Source organism: Pyrus communis, chromosome 11, assembly GCF_041283825.1.
Source record: "Pyrus communis isolate YQ-2024b chromosome 11, ASM4128382v1, whole genome shotgun sequence".
NCBI lineage: Eukaryota > Viridiplantae > Streptophyta > Magnoliopsida > Rosales > Rosaceae > Pyrus > Pyrus communis.
In genome coordinates, this window is record NC_142575.1 from 15,441,634 (window position 1) to 15,458,508 (window position 16,875).

General features: G+C 38.2%; 1 protein-coding gene across 1 annotated transcript; it reads right to left on the reverse strand.

Annotated features, from left to right (window-relative positions):
• Positions 1-6,708: 6,708 nt before the first annotated feature.
• Positions 6,709-14,680, reverse strand: LOC137741775 (E3 ubiquitin-protein ligase RHF2A). The gene is made up of 9 exons (XM_068481493.2): positions 14,151-14,680; positions 13,475-13,615; positions 13,348-13,394; positions 11,634-11,696; positions 11,431-11,539; positions 10,935-11,323; positions 10,714-10,821; positions 10,252-10,607; positions 6,709-7,008 (listed from the first exon to the last, which is right to left on the reverse strand). The coding sequence occupies exons 1-8, from the start codon at positions 14,154-14,156 to the stop codon at positions 10,298-10,300; spliced, it is 1,173 nt and encodes a 390-aa protein (XP_068337594.2). The 5' UTR covers positions 14,157-14,680; the 3' UTR covers positions 6,709-7,008; positions 10,252-10,297.
• Positions 14,681-16,875: the final 2,195 nt, after the last annotated feature.

Here is a 16,875-nt window from a genome sequence, read left to right on the forward strand (position 1 = left end):
GCACACATGACAAACGCAGAGTCTCATCATTGTAAAGCTTATGATGTGGTGCTCAAGGCAACACGTCTAAATCAGAAACACCTTTACTTCAATGCCAAAAATCAGATCAGCACATAAAGATAGAAGATTAAACGGTACATATTCCAGTTGCCTCTTAGATGAATAGTTGGAGCAATAATGGGACCATGATTTTCTAAGGTCGGAGTAAAGCTGATATGAATATAGTTATCTCAGAAGTCCGATCATAAACTTATCGGCTCCGGGCAGAGTTGGAAAAGACGGAGTAGTGGTGCCACCATCTTCCTATTCCAGGACAATAGGCGGGGTCCTAGCTACTCAACCGGATGACCATACTTGTTTCGCAAGATACGCAATTTGATCAAAATATGGACACAATCAGATCTTTTAAGTCTTGGAGTTCCTACAATCCAAGAATGGGCGTGTGCTGCAATTAATCCAAACTCCTAAGAGAGTCCAATATCTACTTTTGGATCCTCTAGGATTCTACCAACTTAGAACGAAGGGTTTTATCCTAAAAATGTCTCTCTCTCTCCACGGTATAAATACACCCTTCTAGGGTCATTTTGGTAATGCAATCTAAACACTTGAATTCTCTTGCACACTGCTTAAGTCTAAAACTATTTACTAATTTGATTGTTGAAGAGCCTTTGGACATCACATAACCCTCTTGATAGGATTTTTACCACCTGCAAAAGTTGGGATAAAAACACTTAAAATACTTGTAAGAGTACAAGGTAATTATAGTATAGTTGGCTCTAGCAAGATCGTTCTCCACAGGGATTAAATGAATATTTATGTTAAAACCAAATCGGAATTAATTATTTGAAAACAAAATTTGGAACAAGTTGATTTTATGACCTAAAATATTGAAAACGAATTTAATTTAAAAAAATTAAGTAAATTGGCAAAGTAAAGAAAACAGAAGCAAATAGTTTTGAAAATCAATTTAAGCACTAGGGTTCCACTATTACCTTAACAATCCTATGTAGATCTTCCAATTACTTATGAATTACCCATGCAAATTTGAAGGTTAGGTTTTCCTAATATATGTCCTACTTGGAACCTTCAATATAGACCGTATATCTAACATGTAACCCATCTGTGTGTCTAGATCAATTGTGAACATGCAAGACTCATTAAGTTTTGTGAAACTTTTTGAAAAACTATGCAACCCTTAAGACGTGACGTCTATCCTAAGTGAAGTTACACATATTAGCCACAGGAAGCCTTAGCCCTCTGTCAAAATTGCATCAAATTACTTTTCTAAATATCCTAATGGTGGCCAATCTTCAAGACAAGTAAATAGTTTCAAAGACGATGATTAATAATTCAAAACATGCATGCATAATATCATAAGAAAATTAAAAATAAAAAAATAAAAAAAATAAAAATAAAAAACTACATAATCTAGCTAAGGCTTGTGGCCTCATCCTAGCAAAAGAAATTAGTTACAAGCAATCATAAACAAACTATTATTAAGAACATGGATAGAAAACACCTTGAAAGAAGAGTACAAATCCTCAAAGCCTAGCAAAGTTCTCCAAATTGATCCCCTTAACCTAATGGCTAAATAGCCTTATTTTTACTACTACAAGATAAAATCCTACCTAGAAAGGGTCTTAGAATAAAACTAGGAAACATTATAAAATAAGATAACTATGAAATACATTCGTATTCTAACTTTAGGAGATCTGGGCAACCATAAAGAATGCTACGTTTCTAGATCTTTAGGGTTCCAAAACAAGCTCAAAAGGCTTGAATTAAAGCTTTAGATGTCTTGAACATAATTGCAGAAGGCCTTGAATCCAAAAGTCATCATTTTGGGCGCCAAAAAGCTCAAATAAGCCCAAAACATCACTTTGACAACACTGCACGCTGCTCCTTTATTTAATCACCAGAAAATAACCACTTGGTATTAAATTCTGGAATTTTGTTACAATCATCTTGAAAGACTCATGAACATCCTCCAATTAGAATGACTCCAAAATTCATCCATAGGATCACTTTATGCTCAAGAGGATATCGCATGTCCTACATTAGAAATATAAATCAAAGTATCAAAATTCTACCAAAATAATTAATACTAAGAATAGGAAAGTATATTATTGACTCATCACCTCCCCTCCCCCTGCCGATCCTAGGCTTACTCATGGTTGTTTTTTGTTTTGCAGGTAGTTGAGTTTAAAGCACTTCCTCCACACATGGTGGTGCGCGAATTTGATTCTAACACAAGCCTTCATCCTCATCAAACCCACAGATCTTGACCGACCCAACCCAAAAATCAACTGATTATGGTGGTCATTGTAGTGGTGATCTTTGACGGCAATGGTTTCAAGAAATCCTGAACTTCCTGCGCTATCTCTTTTTCTTTCAAGAACAAAATTGCAGATTTGTTTCCTTCCCCCTCATCTCTCTCTCTCTCTCTCTCTCTCTCTCTCTCTCTCTCTCTCTTTTCTTCAGTCCAGCAAGTTATTTTTTTCTAAGTTACAAAACCGCTAAGGTCGCCTAGCCTACCTAACCCACCCATCAGACATCTAGACACCGATAATAGTCTTGCCAATATGTTGAACGATTTTCAAATAATCGCATTGACGACATGTTGTCCAGCGCCTCAGCACCACCTAGCTGCCTAGCTCGATTTTTAGAACAGTGATGACGGTATACCAGTTAGATCTTCAAGAAAAACGTTAGGAAACAGTTGACCACGTGCACATCTTCAAGTCACACCGGATTACCTTCTTTCACTGCGACATGAGCAAAAAATCCTTCACAGCCTTTTCACAACATTTGTTTCAGCTGTATGGCAGAGATTAATCCATGCTTCAGTTTCCTATGTTTTCTTATGAAAGTGACCATAGGCATGCCTGATCGGAAATCCACCAAGGCATGATTTTGATGTAACCAATCGCTAAGATCACATCCAAGCCCACAATATCCAACATAATAAGATTAACTGACATCATTTGATTGGCAATGAGAACGGGCATCCTCTATTTCCTACTAGACATAACAAACTTCACCTTGTGGCATTGCGATTCCCATGTCGCACCCAATATGAGTACCTTGTGGTTAAGTCGTTTGAGAAAACAAAGGTGATATGATAGTGGGTGACACATGGGTCAATCAAAACACTAGCAAAGTGAGTGAGGATGTTTAGCGTACCCTTAATTAAGTCAGGATTGCTTTTAGCATCTTAGTGGGTGATATGTTAACACGGCCATATGTCTGCTTTCCTCTTGCACGACCTGCTTTTCTATTACCTCGATTCTAATTTCCTTTGCCCTGGTTGCCTGCCTGCCACCTTCCTCATTGTTGGACGTTTCTCCGACATTCTAATATTTTCTAACGTATACCACTGTACACCGTCATCCTGGTACTGAGTAGCTTGGATACAGGTTGACAACTCCCAAACACTAGGTATCATTACCTTGATAGTGGTTGGTACATCCATATGCTAGTGTCGATATAGATCGATTTCCATGAGTAAGTTTGGCTGATAAAGGACTGCTCTTTGAGCTAAACTTGTTGCTTGAGGGGCCACTAGTTAGACCGTATATGTAACAAATTGTATTCCCTCGTCGTAGTGATAAATATTGCATCGGAAGAAATTCCAAGCACTGGTGTTGCTGGAACTTCCTTAAGGACGAAAATAGGAATTACTGATGAATTTAGCCCTAAAACGGGGTGTGTTGGAACTCGAACTCCCCTAGAAGATCCAGGATTGTAACCGCTTCATTTGAACAATTGACTATGCCAGGAACCAATAGAAAGCTGCCCTTGGTGTTCTTCCGCTTAATGTTACCATCTTCATCATCAATATTGTCACTCAGGACATTTTTTCGAATCCTTGATGCGAAGTAAAGCATCATAGAGTTCCAAGTATGTAGTACATCTTGCAAATGCCACCAGAGAACTGAGGGGTTTGTAAGTGACAATTTTGAAATCCTTGACGTGAAGTAAAGCCTTGTAGATTTCTTGGTGTTATATTCCGCTTGAATATACTTTTGTCTTCCGAGTTCGTTCCTTCTCATACCTCCACCACCACTTTGCTAGTCCTTGGAAGAACCACATTACCGTTGCAATCTATTTTGATCAACCAGAAAATTTTCCAGCTTCTGCATAGCGCAAAACATCTTCTCCACATGTTCGAACCAAGCCTCGATTATTTCGAGTTTCTCTATGCCATGGAAGTTTCTCACTTGAAGACAAGTGGCGATCTCCAAGGCATTATTTCGAGAAGGGCGAAATGCCTTCTGGATAATGTTGTGATAATTGCTTTGAATTGCCCAAAATCAAGAAAGATGGTGTGGTTCGTGCTCGACGAGGTGGCATAGTTTTGACATTAGAGATCAAGAATGACTAGCGTTTAACATAATGTGTGTGATGAGTGTAGGACTACCTAAACATGTGCTCACCCTGACCCAGAATGTCCATGCAGACATCAGAATCAAGACATGCTAGCTGAAATTTGAAAGATGACGAAGTCATAAAGTGAAGGTTTTGTGGAGAACTATGAATAAATTCAAAAAGTAATTGAAATGAGATTCTGCAGTGTGCATGTTAGAACCTGTATTACAAAACATAATATCAAAGCATAAGTATGAATGCAGCATAAAGTAAAGAATATTCCCATCCTAGAAGGATGGACATTTATATAGAAAGGAAATTTACTTCCTATGTTGTCCAATGTCTTATTTAATGATTGCTTGTAATCCTCGTCGCGACAAGAGCACCACCAATAACACTTGGAGGGGCGTAAAAACAGAAAACATGAGCAGGCCAAGAATAAAGTAAGCACATAAGTTTATTAGGGACATTTGTAGGCCCCAACAGTGGGAAGGACATATAAAGAAAGAGTGTAGAGATGAGAGACTGACGAGTGAACGAGAGAGTGAGATACTCTAGAAAAAAAAAAAAAAAAAACCTAAGTGGGTTGTATATGTGTGTTTGGGCTAAACCCACAAAGTAAATTATTTAGCCACCTGGCATAATTAGGAATAGTATATGGGCCAACTTGCCCACTTATTTAACTAGTCTAGCTAGCAAACCAACATTACCCTAGTGTGCAGCCTGCAATATTGACATGAGTAGTAAGACAAAGTTTTAAAAATGCACGAACATTCCAGGATGTGATCAAGGATCGAAGCAAGCTCAAATAACTATCTTCCTCTCAACTAGCATAAGCTTCATCATATGGGTTTGGAGAAATTTATTTTTCCCCTCAAATGTATAATCTCATTATGCTACGACCAATGACTTTAAAGTAGGAACTATGAGACCAACATGCACTTTAGACCCATCTGGCTTATCTAGGCCTACAGGCAAGTAGTCATGAGAAGGTCTCTCAACCTTTGTTAAAACTGGAACTGGAACCATAAAAGAACTAGAAAACCTAATAAGAAAATTAGGGTATGGTACACGGCAAGCATAACAAGTAATAGGCACGACAAGGAGCGTGAGCACAACAGGTACTGTACTACTAATGACGAGCAAATTTCGGTGGTATTCCTTCACTTGTAAGTGAGAGGTCTTAGGTTTAGTTCTTGCCAAATGCAGATTTGAACCACATTATTGCTAGCCCATTATGAGGCTAAGCATATCCCTCCCCTTTAGTGTAGATACCTAATAGGAAAATTAGGGTATGGTACACGGCAATCATAACAAGTAATAGGCATGACAAGGAGTGCGAGCACAATAGGTATTGTACTACTAATGACAAGCAAATTTCGGTGATATTCCTCTTCATTTGTAAGCGAAAGGTCTTAAGTTCAATTCTCGCCAAATACAGATTTGAACCACATATGGGCTAAGCACATCCCTCTCCTTTAGTGTAAATAATATCGTTTGTTCAAAAAATAAATAAAAAATAATAATAAAAAAAAAATACATATCCCTCAAGCAAATTTTGGGGCAAAGGGCAGGGTAAAGGCAAACACACATCTTAACAACCTTGTTACAATGGCATCAATAATATACGATTTTATGTAGTGTTATCACTGTTATGAAAATCTCTGCCTAGTGCCACATAAGCCCTAGGTGGTTGGTTACCATCCAATTAATCCTTAGAAATTTGAAAATTAAGAAAAAGCGCCTGCTTAGGTGCCTGTCTAGACCACATAGGCACCTGCCCAAACCTACGTAGGTCACAACTCTCACTTAACAAAAAATATATAACTTTCATTTTGCATTTTACTTTTTTCAATAAATAGTACATGTTGCACATGTTTTTATTATGTTCTTATCCTTTATAATCTATATTGTCATTCTAATTTGCAAGTATGCATCTCAATGCAATATGTATCTTTATAAACATAAATAGACACTTATTTATAGGATATATAACAAATTTACTTAAATCCGCTTGACTCTGCCTAGCCACCTAGGCGGTAGATCTTAGCCACCGCCCAACTGACACCTAGCATCTTTTAGAACCTTGCATGTCATATAAGGAAAAAAGAAAATACAATATGACAATCACAATGGAATTACATACATCATCCTAAGGTATACTATTTAGTTCAACAATGATAACTTTGGCACCGACTTCCTCGTCAGCGCATCCTAAGCTCGATAATAGACATTTCGACAATTTGATGCTGTTGTGTATAGTACCATAACAGCATTAAGTTCTGAGTCCTAACATAGTTTGGCAAAAGAAAGAAAACTATTCAAAGGACCTACAACACGAAGGAAATTACTGTATATCCATATAAAAGTTAATTGTCTACACGTATGCACGGTTCAAAGATACCTAACATGTGCGACGGAAGTATATATTCACAAATAAGTTATAAGATAACCAATTTAAAAGCCGATAATGGTGTTCAGGTTTAAAAAGTAGAGCATACATTCTATAGTTTCTTTATTCTGAATTATATCTGAATCAGCAATGCTCTTTCCAAAAGTAGACAGACTATCCTCCACAGAAAGACGATGGCAAATGGGTCGTATCCACAGGGCTCTGGCAGTTCAAAGGGGAGATTCCACCTGCATTTAAACGAGCAATTTTCCAAGAAAATCAAATCTTTAGCAGATGAGACAACAAAAGAAACTCTAATAAATAGGTAAACAAAGATGGCAAGAGTAATGAACTCAAATATAGAGTAAAATGCCAATAAACAAAACTATGAAATCTTCAGTAAGGGACGGCGCATCTTAAGCTCACAGACGGCTGAGAATTGTGCAACAAGTTCTTTGGTTCATTTTTTACCACTCCCGGTTGCTTGATTAAGTTTGCAATCAACTAAAGTCTAAATCATGGCATGACAATCAATTCAACTTCCTGCTCACCAACTTACACATATATTCTCCCCACACATCCTTTGAATCCTGCACTGCATTTCAAACACTTGACGTTTGTTGCTTTCCACAACAATGCAGGCAAATTAGCCTTCAGACATGAAATTGTTATATTATGATTCCACAATATAACACTTTCCGAAACCTCCATTAACATTTTTAATCGCATGCCTTCAACTCCTGTAGATGACACGCCCACTAGATAGGTAGATAGACAAACAAACCAAACAGAAAGGCAAGCACTTCGCACCTTGAAGCTATATACCAGTTGACCATAGTAATGAGAGACTCCAGAAATAGTCAATTGTCCCTTGACTAATGACCCAAAAGGGCTAGCTTCATCCCCACTACCTCAACCTCATTCACCTCTCTTTTTATACTCTACTTTCCCCTTTGGGCCTGTTGCCCACCCCTTCATCTTTTCTTTGCACCTCAGATCACACGAAACCCTAACACACCCACAAAGAAGTGGCCAAGGAGCCCTGTATCCAAGGCCATTGTTGCCACACTCGGGGAGTTATTACTGACCTTGAGGACCTTGTCCCTAACGCTATGTTTGGATTCGAGAGCAGGACTTGATAATAATTAGGTGCAATTCATTTGAGAGAACTATGAAATGCTCTTTGCAAGGTGTATTTTACTTAGTCCCAATCTCAGTATTTTTATAGTGCATTTAGGGTATGTTTGGGTGAGGAACTTCCAAATTCCAATGAACTTAGACAAAGTATGAAGACATGGATCACAAAAAGTTAAATAGGAGGGATTAGAAATGCATCTACATGATCACTACAAAGGCATGTGAGAGGGATTCGCAAATGACTAATGCTGAAGTGGTGCATTTTTAACTCCTAATTAATTTTTTTGTGATCAATTTCTTCCTCATTCTGCCTATATCCCTTGGAACTTGGAAGTTCCTCTCCCGATCATACCCCTCAGGTGTTTTATTAGTACCTATGTGGTGCTCCAGTAGTTCATTGGTGGAGCTCATGAGTGCATTTTTTAAGAATTGAGACTAAATCTTTTTGGCCCCTCCTCCAAACATAGGGTGAGAGGACTTGAATTTTGGGTCAAATGCCAGTCGCCCATGGCAATCCAGCTGGGGGTTTGGGTTAACATGGTATTTGATTTCATCAATGGTAGTCCATTTCCTGATATAAATATTGAGGAAGAAAGATCAACTCAGATACATGTCCTGCAAATTTCACGATACCCAGAATCCAAATATACAGCAGCGACTCAAAAATTTATAGTCCATGAACAGGTAGGGTGAGAGTTTGTGCTTTCTAGATGGAGAGGAGATTGGGACCAGACTGAAAGATATGTCGCAGATTTGGTGGTAGTGGATTTTGGCATTTCCTTTTCTAGAGTTACGAGGCACAAGAGTTATAGAATAGACTGATAAGTGACGACCATGCATCTTGCTGAAGTCTTAACTGATGACACACATTTTGACAGAAAAGAATACATTGTGAAAGAGAAAAACAGAGTAAGGAGAAAAGCAAACACACATAAATGCTAAAGATATGTGACCAGTACGGAGCTGAGCTAAGTGAGTTGTGGAGCTGGTTTTTATCAACCATAGGTTTGGATGAACTGATCAACAACAAAGGCATGGTTTCAGTACAAATAAAAGGCCCATAAGGATTTTTGTTTGACTAATTACGTTACTGAACCCGGCTACCTCATAGATCAATACAACTATTCATATGCATTAGTTTTCAACAGTTAAAGGCTCAGCAATATTTTCAATGAAATGATGCCAAACCATATGGAAGCTGTAGCTCATTCATAAGCACAAGATATTAACTGATTGGGACAGGGATAGGTAGCGCAACTGATAAAACATTGAGAACACTTCTTAAATTTGGTCCTAATTCATCTTAAGAGGCAAACAAATAAATCGAACCATGCAATACACAAAGCTGATGAGAATGAAAGGTTGTGTATATTTGGTGTGCAAAAGTTTTAAAGATGAAGCATATCAACTCCTCTTAAGGTTTACGATCACACTCCATCCACAAACATCAAAAAGCTCTCCAACTTCTGATTACCAAACTGGGCCTCCAACTTATAAATGTCCCAGCTTTACAAGACCGAGACTTTAGCTTTCATTACTTGGAACCTTTAAAAAACTTAAATTGTTTTTCTTGACCCTTCCAAAGATAATAGTAGCTGCTGCAACCTTATTCAAAGGCACATTACTAATGTAGGATATCTAACCTAACAGCAGCCATGTTTCAACTTTCATACACATGCGCAGATGCACAACTACATTAACAATGAAAGACCTCTGACCTTAAGACACATAAAATTCCTCAACTTGAGATGCAAACAATAAAGTTCTACATTCAGCTAAGAGAGCTTCCAGTGAAGAATCCTTGTTCCTACCAAGATAATTGAAGAGAAAATGCTCCTATTTGCAGCATCATTAGAGCAGCTACTGCCAAGGAAAACAGTACACACAAAAAGGCAAGTATCGAATAAGATTTTAAAACAAGCTTTCTCCTCCCTCATGCATAAATCTTGAACTCCCACAGAAATCCATGCTTATTCTTCCACTCTACCAAAATGTTAAAATATGAAGCCACAATACAGAGAAGAAACAAAGACAACACACTAATCAAATAACAATATATTTCATCAAGAAGAGCAATAAACACATTAACCAACTTGAGAAAAAGAAACAAAGACAACACACTAATCAATTACCAATATATTTCATCAAGAAGAGCAATAAATACATCAACCATCTTGAGAAAAAGACACAGGACTCATGCAAAAAACATGGAGACCCGAAAGTAAAGAGAAAAGTAAACTAAATAGAAAGAAAAAAAATTACAGGAAAAATCCAAGTGGATTCAGAGAAAAGGAAAATACAAAAATCACATGCTGAGTTCTAAAATGCATAAAAAAATTCAAACCCCAACTTACCTTATATAAGGAACTTCTTTGAGTTAATGCAATTGCTGAAAAATGCCTAATTTGAACTAGAACCTGTAGCACAAGCAGCTGGTTTATTGTGGTCATTTAAAAAAGTTTCACCATCACTTTCTGATATCTGTCGATTGTCTGATCCAGAAACCGGACTGTCTAAACTATTTGACACAGAAGCATCATGAACTCTGTTATTGTCTTTTGTTTCCAGACGCTCCATCATGCGTGATACAGTTTCAAACCCTGCATTAACCTCTCTTTTAACTTCCGAACCAAGATCAGCCATGGAAGTATTGCGAGAGAACAATCTCTCCTTCCAACCTTTTGTGCTTTTTGAAATTGACTCTTTGTATCTAATTGAAAATGAGAACGTGTGATGTTTATGCAATGAGAAAATAGGAAAATAAAACTCATTCAGAAATGGTAGAATAAATTACAAAGGTTAAAGCACATTTATACCTCGTTGATACTGCATTAAATCGAGCTTTCAGAGAGTCTGAAAATGATTGCATGTCTGATGGGCCAGCTCTATCTTGGGTACTTGGGGATGAGTGGCTAGGCGACCTCCTAAAGGAAAATCATAATAAGATAGTAGTAAATCAACAACAGAGAAAAAAAAAAAAAAAAAGATGTGCAAATGCGCACCAACATATATCTAATCAAGCTGAAGAATCTAGTACCTATTGCTCATGGAAGATCCTTGTTGATTTGGAGAAGAAACACTAGATCCAGACACAGAGGCAGCCACAGGACCAGATTGTGACGAATGTACGGGAGTTGTCATTTGAGACAATTCTTCCCCTATATTCGTAGGAGGCGAAGGGAAAGTTACTGCAACTGAAGGAGCCGGTTCACCTTCTTCCATCTGATCGGGGGAAGATGAAGCAGGAGCCGGAGGTGTGCTAGGATGGGTAGAGAAGACCAGGTATTGCTGGCGACCTTGAGCTGATGACCTATTTCTTTGTCCTTCCCTTCTGGCAATGTTGCGTGAACGACCCATTGCAGCAGCAGCAGCTAAGTGCTGAATTATACGCTCTTCAAGTTCAGCATCATTTACACCCATGGGTAACTACATCAGGAGCAAAATTGAAAAACTTTTAATACGAATCTTCAGTTTTGGTGGGTTTATACTACATTTAACTTAATAACGTCAAAGAGCAAAGATAGAATACAAACATGCTGCAATTCAAAATCACCAAGTGTTGGATGATGAAATATTGTAGTATTTCGAGGTGGATTAGACCTAATACTTCTCTCTTGCACTACTGCCTCTAGCAGTTCTTGGCTGTAAATACACAAAATGAAGCTCTTATCATTTTGTAATACTTGTATGAGAGATGAATCAAGGGAATACCAGGACCAAGAAAAAAACTACTAACCCAGTGGGATCCTTCAAGCTGATGGGTTGCCAACACATAGGACATTGGGAGCTTCGCTGACACCTACAAGATTGAAACAAAATTTCAATTTTTGAGAACTTTCAAAAGTCACCGATATATCTTTTTAAAATAAGGCTTAACATAAAATCACTGTTGCAAAAACTTTCATAGACTGTTTTGAGCGCTAAGGTAATTGCAATTGCTCCTTGCCCATTTGACACGTGGTGTCCTTTAAATTTTTTGTTTAATATTAATTTAACTCACATATTTAAGAACCATGTTTTCCCTACTTAACTCACTTGCCTTCCACTGGTTTCTCCGACCCAACCCGACAGTCCCAACCATTGCTGCACCTTCCCACCTAGCCACTGCCCCTCCTCCAGTTAGTCATCATTGTTCAAACGAAATTCATAGATTTCTAATTCTGATAAAAACGAAATTGAAATCTTGGGTTTGCAGGAGAGTCTAACATATTCTCCACCAAAAAATTAAAAATGCCATTACATTTTTTATGTAGTTTTGTTTTCTTTGTATTTTCGTTTTGTCTCTTGTTTACCTTCTCCTTGATCATTCCCTCTATTTTTTTTTTTTTTAAATATAATTATGTGTAATTGACTGAGCATTCCTTCTATTAATTTTCCTTCTTTTAAGTGACTGCAGTCCATTGCTTTTGTTTGGAATTTCAAGCTCTGAATATATGGTTTTATATGGAATCAGAAAGAAATACAGAAATGATTTCTAGGTTTAGGATAAGAGGGGAGAGACAGGACGTAAAAAGCTACAAATGGAGGGAGAGTGAATGGCAATTGAGTAAATAAGTAAGACAAACATGGTTCATAAATCTGTAAGTTAAATTAACATATAAAAATTATAAGGAAAGCCACATGACAACTGGAAAGAGGGTGTTGCAGCAATTGATGCTAGCATTCCTCTCAAGTTAATAGGGAACAGCATAGAAACAAGCTTCTGGCATCATATCTATCTTGGATTCTTGGTAACCATAATAACTAAAAGAAAGGTGTATTTATTCGCGGGCAAAATGAAAGTTCATGAATCATGTGTGAGAAAGGAGACAAACCTCAAGATGTCAAAGAAAGCTCATTAAAACTATTATTGCAAACATAAAGATAATAGAAGATAGGATATGAATTCTAATCCCTTCAGCTCAAATTAATATGCCCTAATCATTATTGTACAAGTTGTTAAGGCATGGTGTTGGTAGTACAAAAGTCAAAAGTATAACTAGGTTGACCATCATTACAAAAAGTAGAAATTCGACACCATGTGAAGAGATTTCATTTGAAGTATCCCTGAAGGCTTTAGCAACTAGAATTTACCTGTTAATCAATTTCCATGAGTTCACAACTGACCAACAAGTAAATATCACTAAATATGTTCGGTAAATATTTTGTTTCTTAGCCTGGAGTAGTTATGCCAACTATAAAATCACAATTCGCAATGCACACAGCATTCCCTAGAAGTGAGATGTGGAACCAGAACAGGGATTCTGACACAAATGCCTAGGCCTAATCTTTAATTCCAACAATGAACTATTTGCACAGTCACATTATTTGGCTACCTTATAATCCTGTGCTACCATTCATAGGCATTTCATGAACAAGAACAAGAAAATCTAACTATAATATCAACAACAAAAAAAATTATAAACGGAAAAAGAACTTTAAATACTAAGAAATGGGTATCAGAAAAATACCACTCAAGAATGCACTGAAGATGAAATTCATGCTTGCAACCTGTCAACTGCATAGAGAAAACGAGAATTGATTAAAACGGAAACCAGATAAGAAAAGATAATAGTGTCTCAACCATTTTATATGTACCGTAGAAGGATCATTTTCACAGAAGGCCTCTAGGCATATACTGCAAGCATCATCACAGGCTTCCTGGATTCCTCCCTCCACAAAAGCTGCTGCTGATGTCAAGTGGGCATCAGAACTGTTGGTCTCTTCTGTTCCCGGAACCTGTAAAGCAACGCTGTAAGCTTAGCAAATACGATTTGTAAAATTCAGAGAACTTCTTCCACGGGACATAGAAGCATAAATAACGAAGGAGAAGTACTAACGCAATCAAGAACAATGGAGTTTAAAATTATATCCTTAACCAAACCAATACAAAGTATGTTATTACATTGTATTTACAACAAAGGGAACAACTTCAGCACTGAAAGGCCAACACTAAGAACCACCAATAATTTAACCCACCAAGATAATCAGATCAAAAATTCATAAAATCAAATTAAGAGATCTAAAAATTACAAATAAATAACAAATAAAACTCCTTTCTTCCCCTTGAATTCAGAATTAAAGCATTGAAGTACACTAAAACATATGAAAACGAACAATCAGAAGAATCAAGGGTCAATTAAACAGTGTTTAACACCTAATTTAAGAGGGAATATTACAATTCATGAGTTTCTCATATTTTCTTACCAATGGAAACCAATTTAATCATTTGATGGACAACCAAAACAGTCAAATCACAAAAGTACTTAATTACCTCCATGAAAATTGCAAAGCCTTGAAATTATACAGCCAAAAAATGGATCGTTGCTTGCAGGGATGAAGTTTAAATTGGGATTATGGGAACAGCGAAAACCCTAGAGAGAGGGGGAGGAGAGAGAGAGAGTTTACTAATTAGTCAGCTTTTTGTTTTTTGTTCACTTTATTCATTGTGAGCGAGCGAAGACTTGACTCTTGAGTGCCGCGGAGTGGCGAAGAAGATTAGCTCTCTCTCTCTCTCTCTCTCTCTCTCTCTCTCTCTCCTCTCTCTCCCTAGAATTGTATATGCGTCGGCAGTCACCACAGTGTTCACACGTGTCCTTCCCACCGAATCGCTTTTGACTATTCATTCTAACTTATTTTACCCGCCAATCTCTTCGGTCTTTCTCGATTTTTTTTGGCTGTCAGTCCAAACGACTTGGAACAAATCAATTTCACAAACTACTTTTCTTTCATAGTTTTTTTCCTGGAAATTTGGCTGTTTTGATCCATTCTTTACAATTTGGTTGCTAGAATGATCCATTCCCTAAAAATTTGTTGTTTTCTATTATTTTTTTATGTAAAATGCCTAAATTCTTATTGTATAATTGCATACTTCAACGACTTCATCAACTGTTCAAAATTCCAAATTTCCTCCCCCTCTCTTCAAAATTCCAAATCTCCTTTGTGGAGAAAAAAATAATGACAAAAATTCACAAGGAAATCAAGATTGCCCTCATTAAATGGGTAAGACTCTTAAGCATCCTCATGCGCAGCTCAACAAAAGCTTGCCCAAAGACTGAACAAATCATTTACAATCAATAAGGGTAGTCAGAGCACGTAGTTCAAGTGAAGAGATCAAAAAGCCTATGGCGGGTTATCAGCTGCCCAACTCCGTCAATATAACCCATGTCGAAGAAGTACTAGAACTCATTGATAGTCAGGTCCAAGTCAAAGAACTTACTCAGATTGGAAAAAGTCCACCATCATACGGATCACATTTAGAGAACACTAGGCAGAAACGCAACACAAAGTAGTAAGGATGGAACTTGATCATGTTAGAACCAATCAAATGTCAATTATGCAATATATAATAAATTCACAATTTATTTCAAATTACAATTTCACTATATATACAATATGCCAGAATATGAACAATTAATAAAATTTCATATAAAATCACAAATCACTGACTTGTTTATGGAAGATAAAAGCTTGCAGTTACAATCTCCTAAGACAGAAATTTGCCCCTACACCAGTGCAGTAGTTCAACGGACGTCTATCTTACAGGATACAACTATCTAACCCAAGTTCTTGCACTCGAACTTGGATTCTTGGCGAATTACTATGTGTTTCTGTTTGGGCCCAAAATATTTTGGGCAGGCCGAGCAGTCATATGTGCTCGGCCCAAGGTAATAACAGATGCTATGGGCCGGATAATAAAACCCGGACCAGCTGGCAGGGTCAGCCGAATCTTATCTCAAGAGGTCCAGATAAATAGGAAGGATTGAGGAAATCCTGGTGCGACCAGGATTCTCGACCAGCAAGAAATAAAGCCTCAAAGGGAGGAAGATTCAGAATCCCAGTGGGAGTAGGTTTGTTCGAACCAGAATCGAAATGGGACAAGGACTCCCAATCCAAATCAGAGGAGGTTTCAAGGAATGGGGTACTATAAATACACGAGATCATGCAACATTCGAGGGACCTTCAACTCAGCATACAATTGCCCTGCGCAAAACCTCTCAATCACCTTGAGATTTTTTCCTTTTCTTTTTCCTGCCGACACACCTTCAGTTTGGATAAACAGCACTGTGGAAACAACCGGCGAGCACCTTCAGTTTGGATAAACAGCACTGCTGCCGCAGAATTAGCCGCCCAAGAAGCATCTTCAGTTTGGATAAATAGCACTGCGTCGAGGTCGACCGATTATCTATCCAAGTCTCGGTCGAGAAAGGTTTTCGAACCTTTGTTGGCAGAGGTCACCTTGCTAGCCTTCTCGGCATAGTTAGGTGTTACGAATTACATTGCTCGGCGTACTGGTCGCCGAGTGGTTTTATGATTGGATACTCACAAGTGAGTTTCAGGGTTCGGCATTCCGACGGCCGAACTACGTTTACCATCAAGACATACATCACGTTCGAGTACCTGTGCCCATACACCTTGGTCTCGATTCGACGTGCTTATACTCTCACGAATATAATCACAGTGACCGAATCGGGCTCGGACGATTTGTGAACTCCGCAGAATTAGCAGCCTTGTCTTCAGGCTGTAGAACCCAGAGACCGAGAGTGTTCCTTCCTCGGTCGCAATCGCAAATTAAAAAAGTCAGCAACGCGCTCAAAGCTACATCAACAAATTTTACTCCTCGGCCAGGCTCGGCCGACGAGTTGGCACGCCCCGCATTCGACCGAAGGACGTAGTTAGCTTATTAGTTACTCGGTCTGCGCGCCACGTAGGTTTTGTAATTTTTAGGGTCAACATTTTGGCACGCCCAGTGGGACCATTGTGCTAAACCTTCGGAGTTCATGACCATTGAGACACGGTCTACGAAGCAGAAAACAACCATGGGAAAGTCAACAACTGACTTACCAATGCAAGGCCTTGGGCAGGATTTGCACTCTACAAAAAATCCGATCATAATTGCGCCGCCCGAGGCCACAAGTGTAACACGCCGAGAGAATGAAGTCTGTCTCGGCGGGCAACCTTACAACCCCGCAGTCCCGAATCAAACAGCTGGAATGTTC